At 50.5% G+C, this 15288-nt stretch overlaps 1 protein-coding gene across 1 annotated transcript in view; it reads right to left on the bottom strand.

Annotated features, from left to right (window-relative positions):
• The window catches only part of SIPA1L3 (signal induced proliferation associated 1 like 3), a 252106-nt gene that overhangs the window by 85535 nt on the left and 151283 nt on the right, over positions 1–15288 (bottom strand). The window contains exons 4-7 of the mRNA XM_052655519.1: positions 13777–13907; positions 3216–3404; positions 2235–2409; positions 7–110 (exon numbers count right to left, since the gene is read on the bottom strand). Coding sequence (XP_052511479.1) covers positions 7–110; positions 2235–2409; positions 3216–3404; positions 13777–13907 — 599 coding nt within the window. The remainder of the gene's footprint in view (positions 1–6; positions 111–2234; positions 2410–3215; positions 3405–13776; positions 13908–15288) is intronic.

Genomic DNA, 15288 nt, shown 5'->3' with positions numbered 1-15288 from the left:
ACTGACCTGCTGCCTGTTGTTGGGGGTGTACGGGAGCAGGGTGGAGACGTGGAACATGATCTCGTAGTCCTGGTACGTTGTGTAGAGGGAGTGGGTTCCCGTGGAGTCGGCTGAAACAGAAACACCAGTTAAGCACCACGTCTCCAAAACCTCTGGGCTCCTGCCATGGCCCACACGCCATCTGTGTTAGTTTTTAAGTTGATGTTTTCATTTAACTTCACCCTTTAAAGCTCAGAAAATTTAGAGATGTGCCTGGTGGTCCAGTAATTAAGACTCTGTCCTTCCAATGCAAGGCATGTGGGTTTGATCCTTGGTTGGGGAACTAAGATCCCACATGTCACACAGCTACAATAACAACAACAGCAACAACAATAAAATTTCAGTAAATTAAGATAAAAAGGAAATCTTATATTAAGCACCCACCAGACTGGTAAACCTTTCAAAGTCTGACAGTGCCAAGGGCTGGTGAGGGGGTGGAGCAACCAGCACCCTTTATGCGGCTGGTGAGGTGTGTAAATTGGTACAATCATTTTGGAAAACTTTAGTAATAGTTACTGAACCTGAAGACAGGCTTCACTGATGACCCAAGCGCTTTATCTCCTAGGATCACAGCCTAGAGAAATCATACATGAGTGCCCCAGGATACGGGTACAACTAGTCTCAATATGTCAGTCCCAGGGATAAACAATTCATACTGTGGAAAAATACACAGCCATGAAAATGAATGAGTCACGGCCACCACACGGGCAAATCCTACAAATGCAATGTGGAACGAAAGATGCCAGACACAAAGGAGCACAAACTGTATAATTCCATTCACTTAATATCCCCAAACAAGCAAAATAGATTCTATTACTTAGAGATGCATATACAGATTGCCAAACTATGAAGAAGGAACTGATAATCCCGAGTATAAAGACACTTTCTTCTCTAACGGCAGGGTGTTATGACCGGGGAGAAACCCACCTGACTGTGGACTCCAAGGGGGAAACTGAGGCACACGGATGGAGTGACTCACCCCAGGGCTTACACACTGCAGTGAGTGGTGGGGCTTGAACTGGAACTCAGACTATCTGACTCCAGAGTGTTTTCTTTTTTAAAAATTTTTGGACATGCCATGCACTGTTCTTTTTTGTTGTTTTCTGGGCCACCTGGCATGTGGGATCTTAGTTCCCTAATCAGGGATTGAACCCGGGGCCCCTGCACTGGAAGTGTGGAGTCAGAGCCAGTGAACCATGGGAAGTTTCCAGAATGTTTTCTTAATAGTATTCAATGATGCCTCTTATGAGTTTTAAAATTCTCATAGGAAAGAGACCCAAATCACTAATCTTTAGCAGTAAAGGTCCTACATGTAAGGCCCCTGCTGGCCTCCCTCAGTTCATCCTTCCCATTTATTCCCTGAAGCCTTGGGACCTCAGGGCTTTCCCATGTGCTGTTTCTTTTTCTTGGAACACACTTCTTGTTCCTTCTTTGTCTATCTTATTCCAACTCACCCCTCTCAGGTCACACTGTTGTCCAGGCCTGCGCCCGATACAAGATCAGGTTCCCCACATTTTCTTCTATCACCTTGAGTCACTCCTTCCTGTCCAGGCAGGACACCAGGAGCTGGTTTCCGCTCCATGTCTCAGGAAACCCCCAGGCTGCGCTGCGACTCACTCCAGGGTGTCACACTCACCCCGGAGGCCTATGCCTTGGCCCCTTAGGACCCCAGCTTTACTTACTTGCAGGTGCGAGGGAAGCAGCAATAGAACAGACCAAGGAATGTCTGTTCTTGTGGGCTCACATCCCAGGGGATAAGCTGTGACAGGTGAAGTCACTGAAGCCATGGCTGGCCAGCACCAGGGCCAGGTGACCTCCAGCTGGCTGTGATCTGGGAGACTGGCCAGGAGCACTGTGTTCCCTGGGGTCCTCGGGCACAGTGGGCACCATGCAGGTGTCTGTGGCTGTGACCCCTTCAGGACCCACCCAGGCATGCACGTGCTCGGGATCTCAGAGCATGTGTCTGGGAGCGCACGTGCTGAGACACACAGCAGGACAATCTTCAGGCTTTAATAGAACATGCAACACTCTTACCCAGAGTGCCTGCACCACCCACACTGTCATCAGCCGAGTCCTCGAATGCCCGCTGCCCTGCGTCCTCCCCAGGGTATCACTGGGCCTTTGGACCGCAGGCCCATGGGATAAGTGGGCTGGTTAGTGCTCCCCCCGCCAGGCCACCCACTGCGGCCACTTACTCTTGACGTCCAGCTGGGCGGCGTACTTGGTGAAGCCCTTCAGGCAGACCTTCTCCCCGATGAGGGAGAGGAACTCTTCGAAGGCTGGGCCGGCCTCCTCGTTGTTGTACATCTCCTCCTCTGAGCTCTGGCTGGCCTTGCAGTAGAGGATGCCCACTTTGTGCTTCCGGCAGAGCTGCAGAGGCGAGAGTGGTGTCAGGGAGGCAGGCCAGGCAGAGACGGAGGAGGGCGCAGGACAGAAGGGGCTCTCCCTGGCTGCTGGGGTTATGTGGGGGTTCAGGGCCGCAGCCAGAGAAGAAAAGAGGTGTGGGGGCATGTCCCGGCCGTCCCTCTCCCTCTCCGAGTTTCCAGAGGGGCACCGCAAGGGGCGCCACAACCACGCCCAGGCTTTCTACACAAGGGTGGAGGGTGGTGCTCTCTCGAGGGAAAGACGGCCACCCTGGCCGGCTTCCCACAGTAGGTGGGCTGGAACTGGCTAGGGTTCTGCAAAAGGCCATTCTGGAGGGCTCAGTGGGGTCGACGTTACTTCTTGGGGGGCGAGCCCTGGTAGCCATGTTTGCTTTATGTGTCCCTGATGCCCTGGTCACTGGACCACGGACAGTCACGTGACCTAAGCGTGGGGCCGGGAGAGGCTCTTCTGGGACTGAGGGTCAGCTAGCCGGGGCCGGTACAAGGCTTTCATCCTAATAGCACCTTTGGGAGCTGTGGGAGGCAGTATGCAGTGAGTGAGTGGAAACACTGACACACATGGGGACCCAGTGGCTGCCTCAGTCCTAGACTATCTCCCTTGGGAGCCCCAGCAGTCACATGCCAGCTCCTGGCAGCCCTAGAACTTGATAGAAGGTTCCTCCTCTAACTGGAACTAGCCTGAGTGGGTTTCTGTTCTTTGGAGGAAAAGAAAAAGTGAGATGGAAGAGAGCTGGGCAGTGGGGCTGCAGGCTGCTGCCCCTGCGCCCCCACCCATCCCGGGCCCCGGCTTACCCCTTGCTCGTCGAGCTTCAGCAGTTGCTCCGTCACCTTGGGAGTGTTGAGAGCCAGGCGCAGGCAGTGGATGTTGAGCTCAGGGATGACGTACTCCAGGGCGTCCCGAAGGGGCAGGCCCCGCCCAGTCCCGTGCTTCATGGCGGTGGGTGTGGCATCCTCCAGGATGGAGCCCCGCAAGGTGGTGAGCTGCTCCAGGGAGAAGGGGGGGAGATGAGGCTCTCAGGACGCGGGAAGGAAGGAGAGAGGGCCCACGAGGCTGTTCTGTTCTCACAGCAACATGTGTGATGGTCAGAAGCTTGGACTCCGGGGCTGGAAAGCACTGGGTCTGAAAGAACTTGAACTTGCTGCCCCTTGGCTGTGAGATCTTGACCAAGTGACTTCCTATCGCTCCACCTCAGCTCCCAGGGAGTGTTGGGACAGTGGATGGAACAGCCTTTGTTTGTTCAATAAATATTGTCCCAGTGCCCTCTTTAGCGTGGTGAAAAAACAAAGACCCCTGTCTTCCTGGAGCTGATATGCAGGTGGGGAGGTGGACTGTGTCAGGTAATAACAGGTACAGTGAATAAAATAGGGACTACAACGTCGGCATGCTAACAGACACTTTCACTGTCGTTATCACAGTAATACATGCACATGCATTACTTAATGTGTACTTCGTTGCTCACTCACGTCCAACTCTTTGAGACACCATGGACTGCAGACCACCAGGTTCCTCGGTCTATGGAATTCTCCAGGCAAGAAAACTGGAGTTGGTAGTCATTCCCTTCTCCAGGGGATCTTCCTGACCCAGGGATCGAACCCGAGTCTCCTGCATCGCAGGCGGATTCTTTACCGTCTGAGCCACCAGGGAAGTCTATTACCACACACTCAGGTAAAACACCTGCCTGCCCCAGACACCAGTACCGTCGTGGGTCTTGAACTGTAGCACTGGTTTCCTGTCAAAATCACCACCAATGGCTCTGATTCAGCTGGTTGGTGGTGGGGCCCAGGCTTGTATGTATGTATGTAGTATACACACACTTACATATCTGTATATTTACATACCTATTCTTTTTTAATACTTCTCAGGAAATTCTGATGTGCAGTCAGATTTTAAAACCTTTACTTAGTGGAAAAGGAAATGGCAACCCACTCCAGTATTCTTGCCTGGGAAATCCCATGGACAAAGAGGAGCCTGGTGGGCTACAATCCATGGGATCACAGAAGACTCAGGTATGACTTAGCAACTAAACAACAATTTTTTAAAAAGCTGAAAACACAATACTACAGAAAGAAATATGTTAGTGTTGTTTTAGCAGGTTGCAGAGCTGAACTGATATTGAGCAGGCTGCAGAGCAGGTTGCAATTTATACTGCAGCTGAATTATATGAGAATCCTACATGGTCTTCATTATCTCTATCTTTCTAGTAGAAGCAACATGACACAGAGGTTAAGAGCGTGGACTCGTGACTCCAACTGCCCAGGCTCAGATTCTAGCACAAGGCATGCACTCAACCTCTCCGTGCCTCAGTTCCCTTTTCTATAAAAAAGAAGTGATAATAACAATATGTTAGGATTGCTTTGAGGTGTACATGAGTTAGTATTTTTGAAGTCCTTAGAATAAGTGTTTGAGACACAGGAAGAGCTCCATGTTAGATACTATCATCATTATAATTTTTATTTTTTGAACTGTGCTGCAAAATGAATAAATAAAAGGTTGGCTACCAGCATTCACCCCTCACTTCACTGCTGCAGCGCCTTGCTTTGGTCGGGTTGTCCGTTTTTCCACAAGTGATTTGGATCTGGCCCACTGCCTGCCATGTTTTACACTTCTAAATGGTTGAAAAATTAACATCGTGTGATGTGAAAAGTATATGATATTCAAACAAGTGTCCATAAAGTCAAGTTTTATTAGAATACTAATAAAAAAAACACTTGTTTTACCTGTGGCTGCCTGCACACTACATTAGCAGAGTTCAATAGTCTGAAGAAGACCATATGCCCCATAGAACCTAAGACAGTTACTATCTGGCACTTTACAAACTTAAGTTTTCTTAGAGCTGAAAGCATCGTGGCCAATACAGAGGTGTTCCAGAAATGATGAACACGGCAGTTTCTGGGTTGATGCTGTTGTTCAGCCACTCAGTCGTGTCTGACTCTGTGACCCCACGGACTGCAGCACGCCGAGGCTCCCCTGTCTTTCACCATCTCCTGGAGTTTGCTCCAACTCATGTCCACTGAGTCCATGTTGCCATCTAACCATCTCATCCTCTGTCGCCCCCTTCTCCTGCCCTCAGCCTTTCCCAGCACCAGGGTCTTTTCCCTGGTGGGTAGGTGGCGGTTTCTTGCTATATCTTTGTTATGTGCATTATATTTACGTGTTATGAAACTAAGCATTTGAAGCTTTTTTCCAAAGATACATGTTTTATCTGGACTGTCATAACAAATATCCTGATGGAATGTAACAGTAAATTATGAAATACACACTGTCTAAATTGCTTAACAAAACAAAACCTTTAGTCAAGCCAATCACAGCCATCGCGTTCTCCTTCCCCAGAGGCTGCTTTCCAAGTTTCTCCTACAGGTGGCCACATGACTAGATTCAGGCCTTGAAATGAGAAGGAAATTCAGCTTGGGGAAGACATCTGTGGCAGATTATCTTTCCTGGTAAAGATTTTCTTCCCTGGTTTAAAAAGCCCCTTTCCACCTGCTCATTTTTTTCTAAGGACGCTGGTATGAGGATAAGATGTCTGGAGCTGCGACAGCCACCCTGGGATCATTAGGAATGAGACAACAACAAAATCACATAGAAGTCAGTCCCTGCCACTTCCTACCTCCAGATTTCCTGTTAGATAATTAAAATAACCCGTATTTGTTTTAGCTATAGTCATCTTTTCTGTTACTTTGCAGACAAAGTAATTTCTAACAGATCTATCAATAACAAGTCACATTTACGAAAGCACAGTTCAACTGCACTGTATTCAGGCATAATAGTAGTTGTAATTACTAGTATATGTGTTGGTCTGTTGGGGGAGGGGAATGTTACTATCTCCCTTTTACTGATAAGAAAACTGAAGCTCTAAGATGCTAGGTGCCTTATCCAAGGTCACCACAGCTAAGAGGCTGAACCAGGATTCCACCCTAGGTGTGACGTCTCCAGAGCTCATGATTTTTCTCTTTGAGTAATTTTTTTCCTCTGAAATATAATGTACTCCAGAAGAGTACACCACACATGTAAGTACAGCTTGAGGAAGTAGCACAGAGTGAATATCTAGGTAATCACCACCCAGATGAAGAAACACATTACCAGTCTCCAAAAAACTCTTTTGTGTCCCTTTTCACCTCCCTAAAAGCAACCCTAGGCTTCCCTAGTGGCTCAGTGGGAAAGACTTCACCTGCCAGTGTGCCAGACGCGGGTTCGATCCCTGGGTCAGGAAGATCCCCTGGAGAAGGAAACAGCAACCCACCCAGCATTCTTGCCTGGAGAATCGCATGGACAGAGGAGTCTGGCAGGCTATAGTGCATGCATGGGGCTGCAGAGTCAGGGACCACGCAGTGACTAAACAAGAACAAGAGCGATCCTATCCTAATTCTTCGCACCATGATTTATTTCTGCCCGCTTCTGAGCTTCATGTGTTTAGATTCATTTCTATCTGGCCTCTTTCTCACAATGCCACAGCTATGAGATGGGACCAGGTTGCTGCAAGAGGCTGCCGTCTCTACCACGATGGATTTAATCCATCCTACTGCTGATAAGTGTGGAAGCTGCTTCCAGTGTTTGACAACTACGAAGAGTGTTGTTAGGAACAGTCACAGAAGCACCTCTCAGAGCACATGAACACATTTGCATCTGGGTTTATACCTAGGAGAGGAACTGCTGAGTCACCAGGCATGTTAATTTTCACTTTTATGGAACTGCCAAGCAGTTTTCCCAGTGGCTGTGCCCATTTACACACGGCAGCCCTGTCTGAGAGCCCCTGCTGCACGTCCTCACTGACTCTAGCTCAGGCTCCCACTCACAGAGCGCTGCTGGCCGCCGGGCTCGCCATGTCCTGGGCGCGGCACCGCAGCTCTGGTGCCATTGCAAGATGACTCCCTGGTCTACAGCAGGACAGGGAAAGAATCCTCCCCCGAGGGGACTGCTGTGGCCCCGGAAACACACGTGGGGCTGCAGTTTAAGAGACTGAGGCGGCTCAGCGTTACTGGAAAAACACGCTCACCCTCAGTCAACAGACGCCGAGAGACAGCAAAAAGAACATGTCACAACATTGCCTCTAAACACACAGCCTGCCCTTGCCAAACAGGACCTGGGCAAGAGGCATGCGTGGAAAGGAGATGATCTCATGGTTGGGAGTTCCCAGTTATAAACAAACAACTCTCTTATCATAGGCAGGATAGTCTTGAAATAGATCATGAAAAGCCATGATATGGATGCTTTGCTCTGTCAATCTGGGTGGCCCTGGGATTGTGAATTTCCACTCATGGACCCACAGGATCAGTGCCTTTGAATCCTGCAGACACTGTCCCACAGCACCCTCTGCTGGAGACAAGAGACAGTGTGGACCAGAAGTCCTTGTTTTCTTCCGCACTGGAGACAGGTGGCCTACCGTCACATTTTTGGCTCTGAAGACTTGACCAAAAGCCACCAGTTGAAAAGCTCCCAGATTGTACTTCTCTGCTAGGGATGATAAGTAGGGCACTGGCAGGCTGCAACGTGCAGCCACCTCCGCCCTCCACCTGGTCCTGTCCTACCTGGACTGACAGCAGCCTTCTCCTGGTCTCCCTGGTCTCCACCTGACTCCAATCCATTCTTCCCGCAGCCGCTTGAGTCAGATCATGTCTCTCCTCTGTGCAGAAGGCGCTGACAGCAGTCCATCTCTCTCCCAATAAAATCTACACTCATCACTCGGCCTGCAACACCCTTCATGACACCTGGCATCATCTCACTGGGCTGTTAAAGGGCCTCAGGGCCACGCCAGCAAGGAGGTTCCCACCCGTGCAGGCTGTTCTCCACCAGCCTCCAACTCAGATGCACCCCTGCCTTCCTCCGTGCTGGTCCACTCTCCTGGAGTTCTTTCCGGGAGGTCCCTTGGGAATCGGTCTGCCTTGGTTCAAATCTTGGCTCTCCCCCTCTTCCAGCTGTGTGACTCTGGCAAGCTGCTGAATTTCTCTGTGCCTTTTACCGATAAAATGGGGAATAACAGCGCCTGCCAAAAAGGGTTGTAAAGATTCAATACAAAGGGCTTCCCTGGTGGCTCAGAGGTAAAGAATTCGCCTGCCGATGCAGGAGACGGGGGTTCAGTCTCTGATCCCAGAGGCTCCCACATGCCTCAGACCAGCTAAGCCCGTGTGCCACAACTACTGAGCCTGTGCTCTAGAGCCCAGGAACCGCAACAAGAGAAGCCATCACAATGAGGAGCCCGTGCACCACAACCAAAGGCTGAAAGCCCCAGTGAAGACCCGGCACAGTCAAAAAAATAAATTCAATAAGAAAAATTTATACAGTGCTTATTACCATCTATCTGCACAAAGTGAGCACTCAATACGTTAGCTGTTGTCACAGTACACAAATGTATTTACACAAAGCCACATGTGTTGTTAAAAATGTAAAGAAAATTTAACCTTATTAGGAAGCTACAGTTTGTTTTTTCCCCTCACTTAACAGTATGTTCTGGAGATAACATCACACCAAGAGAGGTACCCCCTGAACACAAGTGAGGTCCCAAATGAGCTTCACTACTACCCTTGTTTTCTGCACTTAATACAAGATTCTTCCTTTTTTACTGTGTATACATTTAAATTCTCTTTAAATTCTTAATGAGTGACTGTTACTTTTTTCAATAACAAAAAAGAATCCAAACCTCTAACCCTAACAAAACTAAGGCTGTCAAAAGCTCATGTTTGGGAGCCAAAGGGAACCCACTGGGCCAGGGAGCCCCTGGCTGCTGGCAGTCCCCGTGTCCTGCCAGCCAGGGGCTCAGGGCAGGGCTGCCCTGGCCTGGACCTGGAGCTTGTCCTTTCTAGGCTCAGGGCGGGTGAGGCTGACGTTCTGGTGTGCAGTACCGAAGCCCAGCTCCAGTCTGTTCCCGCCCTGGCGGGAAGCTTGGTGCTGCCAACGCTCCGGTCCCATCTGCTGGGAGACGTGGGCCCACTCTGTCTCCCTGGTGGCTGGGGGCGGCCATCTGGGGCGGGCCAGCCAGCTGGCTTGGAAAACAGCCTGGGCCCCTCGCTCTGGCCCCCAAGACACAAGTGCGTGACAGGAGAAGGACAGAACTCTGTCCATGAGCTTGACCTTCACTCCCCAGCATGGCCCTCTGACCTCTCGGCAAAGAGCGACAGCCACAACCTCAGCGTCATCACAGCACCTTCCGCTCAGAGACACTCGCTGCCCAGCAGCCGTGTGCTCCCAGCTCGCGTGTGCCACTCCAGGGGAGCCTTCCCGCCTTTCCTGGAGACAGCACGCAGACAGTACAGGTCTATCTTATGGATGAAGAAATGGAGGCGTCCAGGGGCAAAGCCATCTGCCTAAGGCCACAAGGCTGGTGAGTGGCAGAGCTCAACCGAACCCCAGGCTGTCTGGTCACAGGGCCAGGATTCAAACTCAGCCCTAGAGTGAGTGGCTAGAGGTTAAGAGCATGGGCTGGAGACGCAGGCAGTCTGGGTTCCTGTCCTGGCTCTGCCACTGTGGACCCTGACAAGTGATTATCTGCCTAGGCCTCGAGAATCTTCATCTGTGGAATGGGGACCATGGAACCCACATCCAGGGACTACTGAGAGGCTGTGAAAGGTCAATGAATATAAAACACTTGGCACAGCACACGTCAGGAATATGCGCTAAAAGTGTTAACCACTTCTATGACTATTGTCCTTTCTACTTTTGGGTTATGTGACTCCTCTGCTGCCACGGCAGGAAGGGCCTTTGCTTGTTTTTTTAAAATTAAAATATATATTTATTTGGCTGTGTTGGCTCTTAGTTGTGGCATGTGGGATCTAGTTCCCTGACCAGGGATCAAACCCAGGCTCCCTGCATTGGGAGTGTGGAGTCTTCGCCACTGGACCGCCAGGGAAGTCCCAGGAAGGGCCTTTGGAAGGAGCAATGGAACCCTTGCTGGCCTCTGCCCCTTCCTCCCGATGACAAGGTCCTCAGGCCTGAGTGTCCAACAGGCAGCTCTGTGAGGGGCTGGGCCCAGGACTGAATACCCATGCGGCCTGCACATGTGTGAGGTCAGAGAAAGGCCCATCTGTGGCTGTGAATCTCACGCTGGGCCAGAACTAACAGGGCTGGTTGGAATGTGACAAAGGGATGGGAAACTGAGACCCCCGCCAAAGGCTAACTGTGGGCCCTCCCCAAGTGCCAGGCCCAGCAGTGCCCACTTTATGGGCAACCTCACCAAGCCTACGCCACAGTCCTGAGAGACAGGGATCCTACGGAGGGAATGGAAACTCTGAGAGGAGTCGTCTAAGGTTTCACGACCACTAGGTGACTGTACCAGGCACTTCCTGCCTCAGGACTTTTGCGCAGGTTGTTCCCTTCACCTGGAACATTCTTCCACATGTCCCCATGGCTCCTTCTCTCATCTTCTTTAGGCCCTTTACTCAAATGTCCTGAGTGACACCGCCCTTGACTATCTGGTCGAAACATCTTACCACGCCCACACTTCTCTCTTCCTTGCTTTCTGTTCCACCTTGTCAGCATACACCACAGTGCATAATTCGCTAGGCCCTCTATGTACTGCCTGCCTTCCCCAGGCATGAGCATCTCTGCTGTATTTATTGCAGTTTCCTCAGTGCCCAGTGCAGGGCTGGCTGGTGGTGGTGCTGAGTAAATCTCTGTCAAGGGGAGAATTCCACACCTGCGTCCCTGAGCTCCAAGGACCTTTTCCAGCCTGGGGTGGCTCAGAGACTAGTTTTTATGGGTATTGGGGGTGGGAAGTGTGTGGAAGTAGGCATAATCCAGTAAAGGCACCAAGTCGGTTTCAAACCTACTGAATAGGAACCACAGAAAAATGTTACACCCTGACCTAGCATCTCCACGACTCTCAGTGTGCACAACCAATTCTGGGGGAATTCCCTGGTGGTCCAGTGGTTAGGATTCTGTGCTTTCACTACTGAGGCCTGGGTTCGACCCGTGGTCAGAGAACTAAGATCCTGCAAGCCACAGAGCATGGCCAAAAAATCCCAAAAATCAAAACAAAAGAACAAACAAAAAAAAGCAAAGTCTGGTACATTAAAAAAATAATCATTCTATATGTTCTGTCTTCATGAAAATAAAAAAAAAAACACAACACAATAAAACGCTGGCATGAAACTGAGGTCATAACTCATGAATGGGTCCGATGTACATACAGCCTGAGCTGAGTCAGAGGAACCCGAGGCAGCCGAGGGGTGGCCGGGGCATGAGCTGACACCTTGCCCTGTCACCCACTGAGGGTGCGCTGGGCAAATCCCCTACCCTGACTGTGCCTGTTTCATCATTACAATGAGAAGGATTATAGTGCCTTCACTGTACAACTGTCATGACATTTAAGTGAGCGAATGCACATAACAAGTACAGAAAATGCCTGACACGCAGTGTGAAGTGAACCTGCAATGTAACAGCAGCCGCAATATTATTTATTAGTATATGATTGCTGCTGTCACCTCACCTGGCAGCTCCCCATATGTCAAACACTCTGACGCAGGGCGAGCTGTCACCTCACATTCTGCCCTGGCGCTCATCTGGCCAGAAAGGCAGGGCAGGGGGTGGTGCTAGGGAGACAGGGGGATGGGGACCACCTGCGGGATGGATGCCAAGTTTTGGGGGCTGCCTCCCCTGCGTTGCCACAAAGCCTGTATGTCCTCTCATTCCCCCTCAGCGGGAAGGTCTTCGTGAGGAGATGGGGCCGTGGCCCTCGGTGCAGCATCTGCCGTCTGGATGAGGTCCAGGTTTGGCCGGCCCCACAGCCAAACTCCCTGGCAGCGGCTGCCTGCTGGTCCCCATGTCTGCCAGGAGCAAGGGGGATGGGGTAATGCCATGTGGGGAGGGAGATCAACTTTGGGGGTCTGCCCAGCTGATGTGCATGCTAAGTCGCTTCAGTCATGTCTGACTCTTTGCAACCCCATGGACTGCAGCCCGCCAGGTCCCTCTGTCCATGGGATTCTCCCAGCAAGAATACTGGAGTGGGCTGCCATGCCTTCCTCCCGGGGATCCTTCTGACTCAAGGGATCGAATCTGCGTCTCTCATGTCTCCTGCACTGGCAGGCACATTCTTTACCACTAGCGCCACCTGGGAAGCCCAGCTGATGATTGCCTGTTTTCTGGAAAATCTTCCTTCGGGTCTTTTGGAAGTCTCCATCGTTTGTGCTGGCCTAGCTCCCTCTCCTTTTGCTGAGGAACTGCCTCTCGAGCACCGCCAGGTGGCTCTGACAGAACCATCAGTCACAGTGCCCTGCCTGGCCCTGGACCCAGGGTGGAGCATTCCTCTACCATCCCTGATGACAGTGACTGGCCTGGGGCACGGGCGTGTGATCCATGCAGAGCCAATCAGAGTTCTTCCCAGAGCTCCAGCAGGCAAGAATGTGGAGGAGAAAGTATAAAGATGTGGAAGACTCGAGCAGCTGGTCTGTTTGCAGAAGAGAATGACAACCCACAATGCAAAAAGCGGCAGAGCCAGCTGAGTGCAAGAGACAGGAAGACAGAGCTCTGGTGACATCATTTGAGTGCCTGGATCCAGCTATGCCTGAAGCCAGCCCTACCCCTGGACTTGCAGTTTCATGGGCCAATGACTTCTACTTCTGGCTTAAAGCAGGCAAAAACTGGGACTAAGACTCAGCCCTTCTAATGCTGGGGGCTTGGATTTCACTCCTGGTTAGGGAATCAGATCCCACATGCTGTAACTAAGAGTTCGCATGCCACAAGTAAAGATCTCGCAAGCTCCAACGAGCCTGGCAGGTTCCTCTGTCTATGAGAGCCAAACTAAAACAAACAAACAAACAAAAACCCCCAGATAGCAGATTATCTGCCACTTAAAACTTAAGAGACCTAATCACACAGGGTGCCCTGAACAGGCCTCGTTCCTTAGCCACAGCTGACGTTTATTCCAGGGGAAGACTTGGACCAAGCCGGGACAAGGGGCTCCTCTATTCTGAATAGAAGGAGCAGGGCTGGGATGTTTTGAGCCCATCAACAGCAGTGCCTGCTCCTAAGAGTCCCCAGTTCCTACCCTGCCTGAGACCTGCAGCCTTCATTTGCCTTTCCACTCTGCAGGACACCTCACGATCCTGAAAGAATCGCCTACAGTTCTTCCTTTATTTTTTATGCTCACCACTTTCAACCTTTTGCAAATATCAGAATCCAGGGCTCTGAGGTCAGACCCACTGGATTCCAATGTTGGCCACTGATTCATACATGTCTCGGAGTCTTAGTCTTCTCGTCTGTAAAATGGGGGGACTGACGTGATGTCTCTTGTGAGGCTGTGGGAAGGATTACAGGAGCTGAAGCAGGGGCAGCACTTGCTCACAGAACCAGATACCGAGTAGGGGCTCAGCAATGTGAGTGTCTGTGGCGTTATGTCACAGGAACGTGAGCGACTGCACCTACCTCTCGGGTCCGGAAGATGATCCTGTACTGGTACTGAGGCCCGTGGTCCTTGTGGTCCTCCAGCTTCTCTCGCTTGATGCTCACGGCCACTGGCCCTAGCTTCTCGTCCACCCCGAAGTAATTGGCGTGTTCTGAGAAGGAAGAGCAAGGAAGTTCAGAGCCAGCTCTCTGGGAAGGAGGGGTGATGTCCCACGGCAGGCCTGCTGAGGGGACAGTTGGGGAAGGCTCTTGTGTGCCCTGTGGGGTCCTGGTCACACAAACTTCATGCCTGGTCGCAGCCACACTAGATGGAGAGACCATGAGAGGTCAAGCCTACCTTACTGTACCTTCTTGCAGTCACAGAAGTTTCCTGAGTCTCCATGTTCTCATCTAGGAAAAAGGGGGCCCTAGTGCTACCTGCAATTCATAAGAGGTGATGTGAGAGTGAACTGAAGCTACAAATAAAAAAACGCTTAGTGCGGTGCCTGCCTTGTAATAAACTTAGTCTCTCGTTGTGATTATCTCGTATTTGCAAATGCTCAGCGGCTTAGCCGCCAATTAGCCCTCGTGAAGCAGTTACAATTCTAGTCTTAAAAAAAAAAAAAAAAGATTGTAGACTAAAGTGTCTTCTGCTTGGCTGAAATCCGGGCCCTGGACTCATTACATGTGGCCCACGTCACTCGACAGCATTCTCATTAGTAGAGTGGGATCAGGAAGGACAGATTCACATCTCAGCATGACTGTGAGGATTAAATAGGTTAGTAAGTGGGGAGCACAGAGCCAGGCACAGAGGGAGCAAGTGAGATGTGTTGGCTATTACTACCCGCAGGGCATGACGTTCATCACAGAACAGGACCACAACTCAAGTCCCTAAGCATCACCTGTATTTAGCCATGCTCCCATAGATGTAGGAAACTTCAGCACTACTCTTTTTTTCCTTATGGTGACTGAGCCTTTAACGAGTCATGGAGGAACTCATTTGTTCTCTCTCTGAAATGACAGCTGTCTGTGCTTTTAAAAAAAAAAAAAAAAAAAAAAGCTGCTGTCTTACAACCTTTCCAGGCAAACAGTTCTTCCTGGTGTCTAACCCAAGTATCTCCTGCTTCTGGTGCATGCCCACCAGCAGTCTGTCTTAACTTCAGTCCACGAAGCGGGCATCTATACACTGCCAGAAATTTCTTCCCACTCCAGTGCTTTCCATGTTTAAAAGAGGATTCCTAGTCTCATGAGATGCTCTTGCTGAATTAAAGGCTTATCTAAAGCTCAAATAACGTTAATTAACGGTCCCAATCAGAACAGCACCTGCAGTGGATTAGACAATCTCCCCAACTGGTCAGAGAACAGAATAAATGTGCTCCACAGATATCAATCTATCCCTGAAACACTGGCAGGGGCTATTCTGTTTTCCACCAATGCATACCCAGTACCCTTGAGGTCCTAGAATATACTAGGCACTCAATAAACACTGACCAATGACTAACATTTCTGAGCTTCCAGAGCTACAAAGAAATTATTTTTTGAAAGAAAACAGCT

This window comes from Budorcas taxicolor, chromosome 18 (genome assembly GCF_023091745.1).
Source record: "Budorcas taxicolor isolate Tak-1 chromosome 18, Takin1.1, whole genome shotgun sequence".
In the NCBI taxonomy this organism is placed as follows: Eukaryota; Metazoa; Chordata; class Mammalia; order Artiodactyla; family Bovidae; genus Budorcas; species Budorcas taxicolor.
This window is presented reverse-complemented; position numbering and strand designations above follow the sequence as displayed.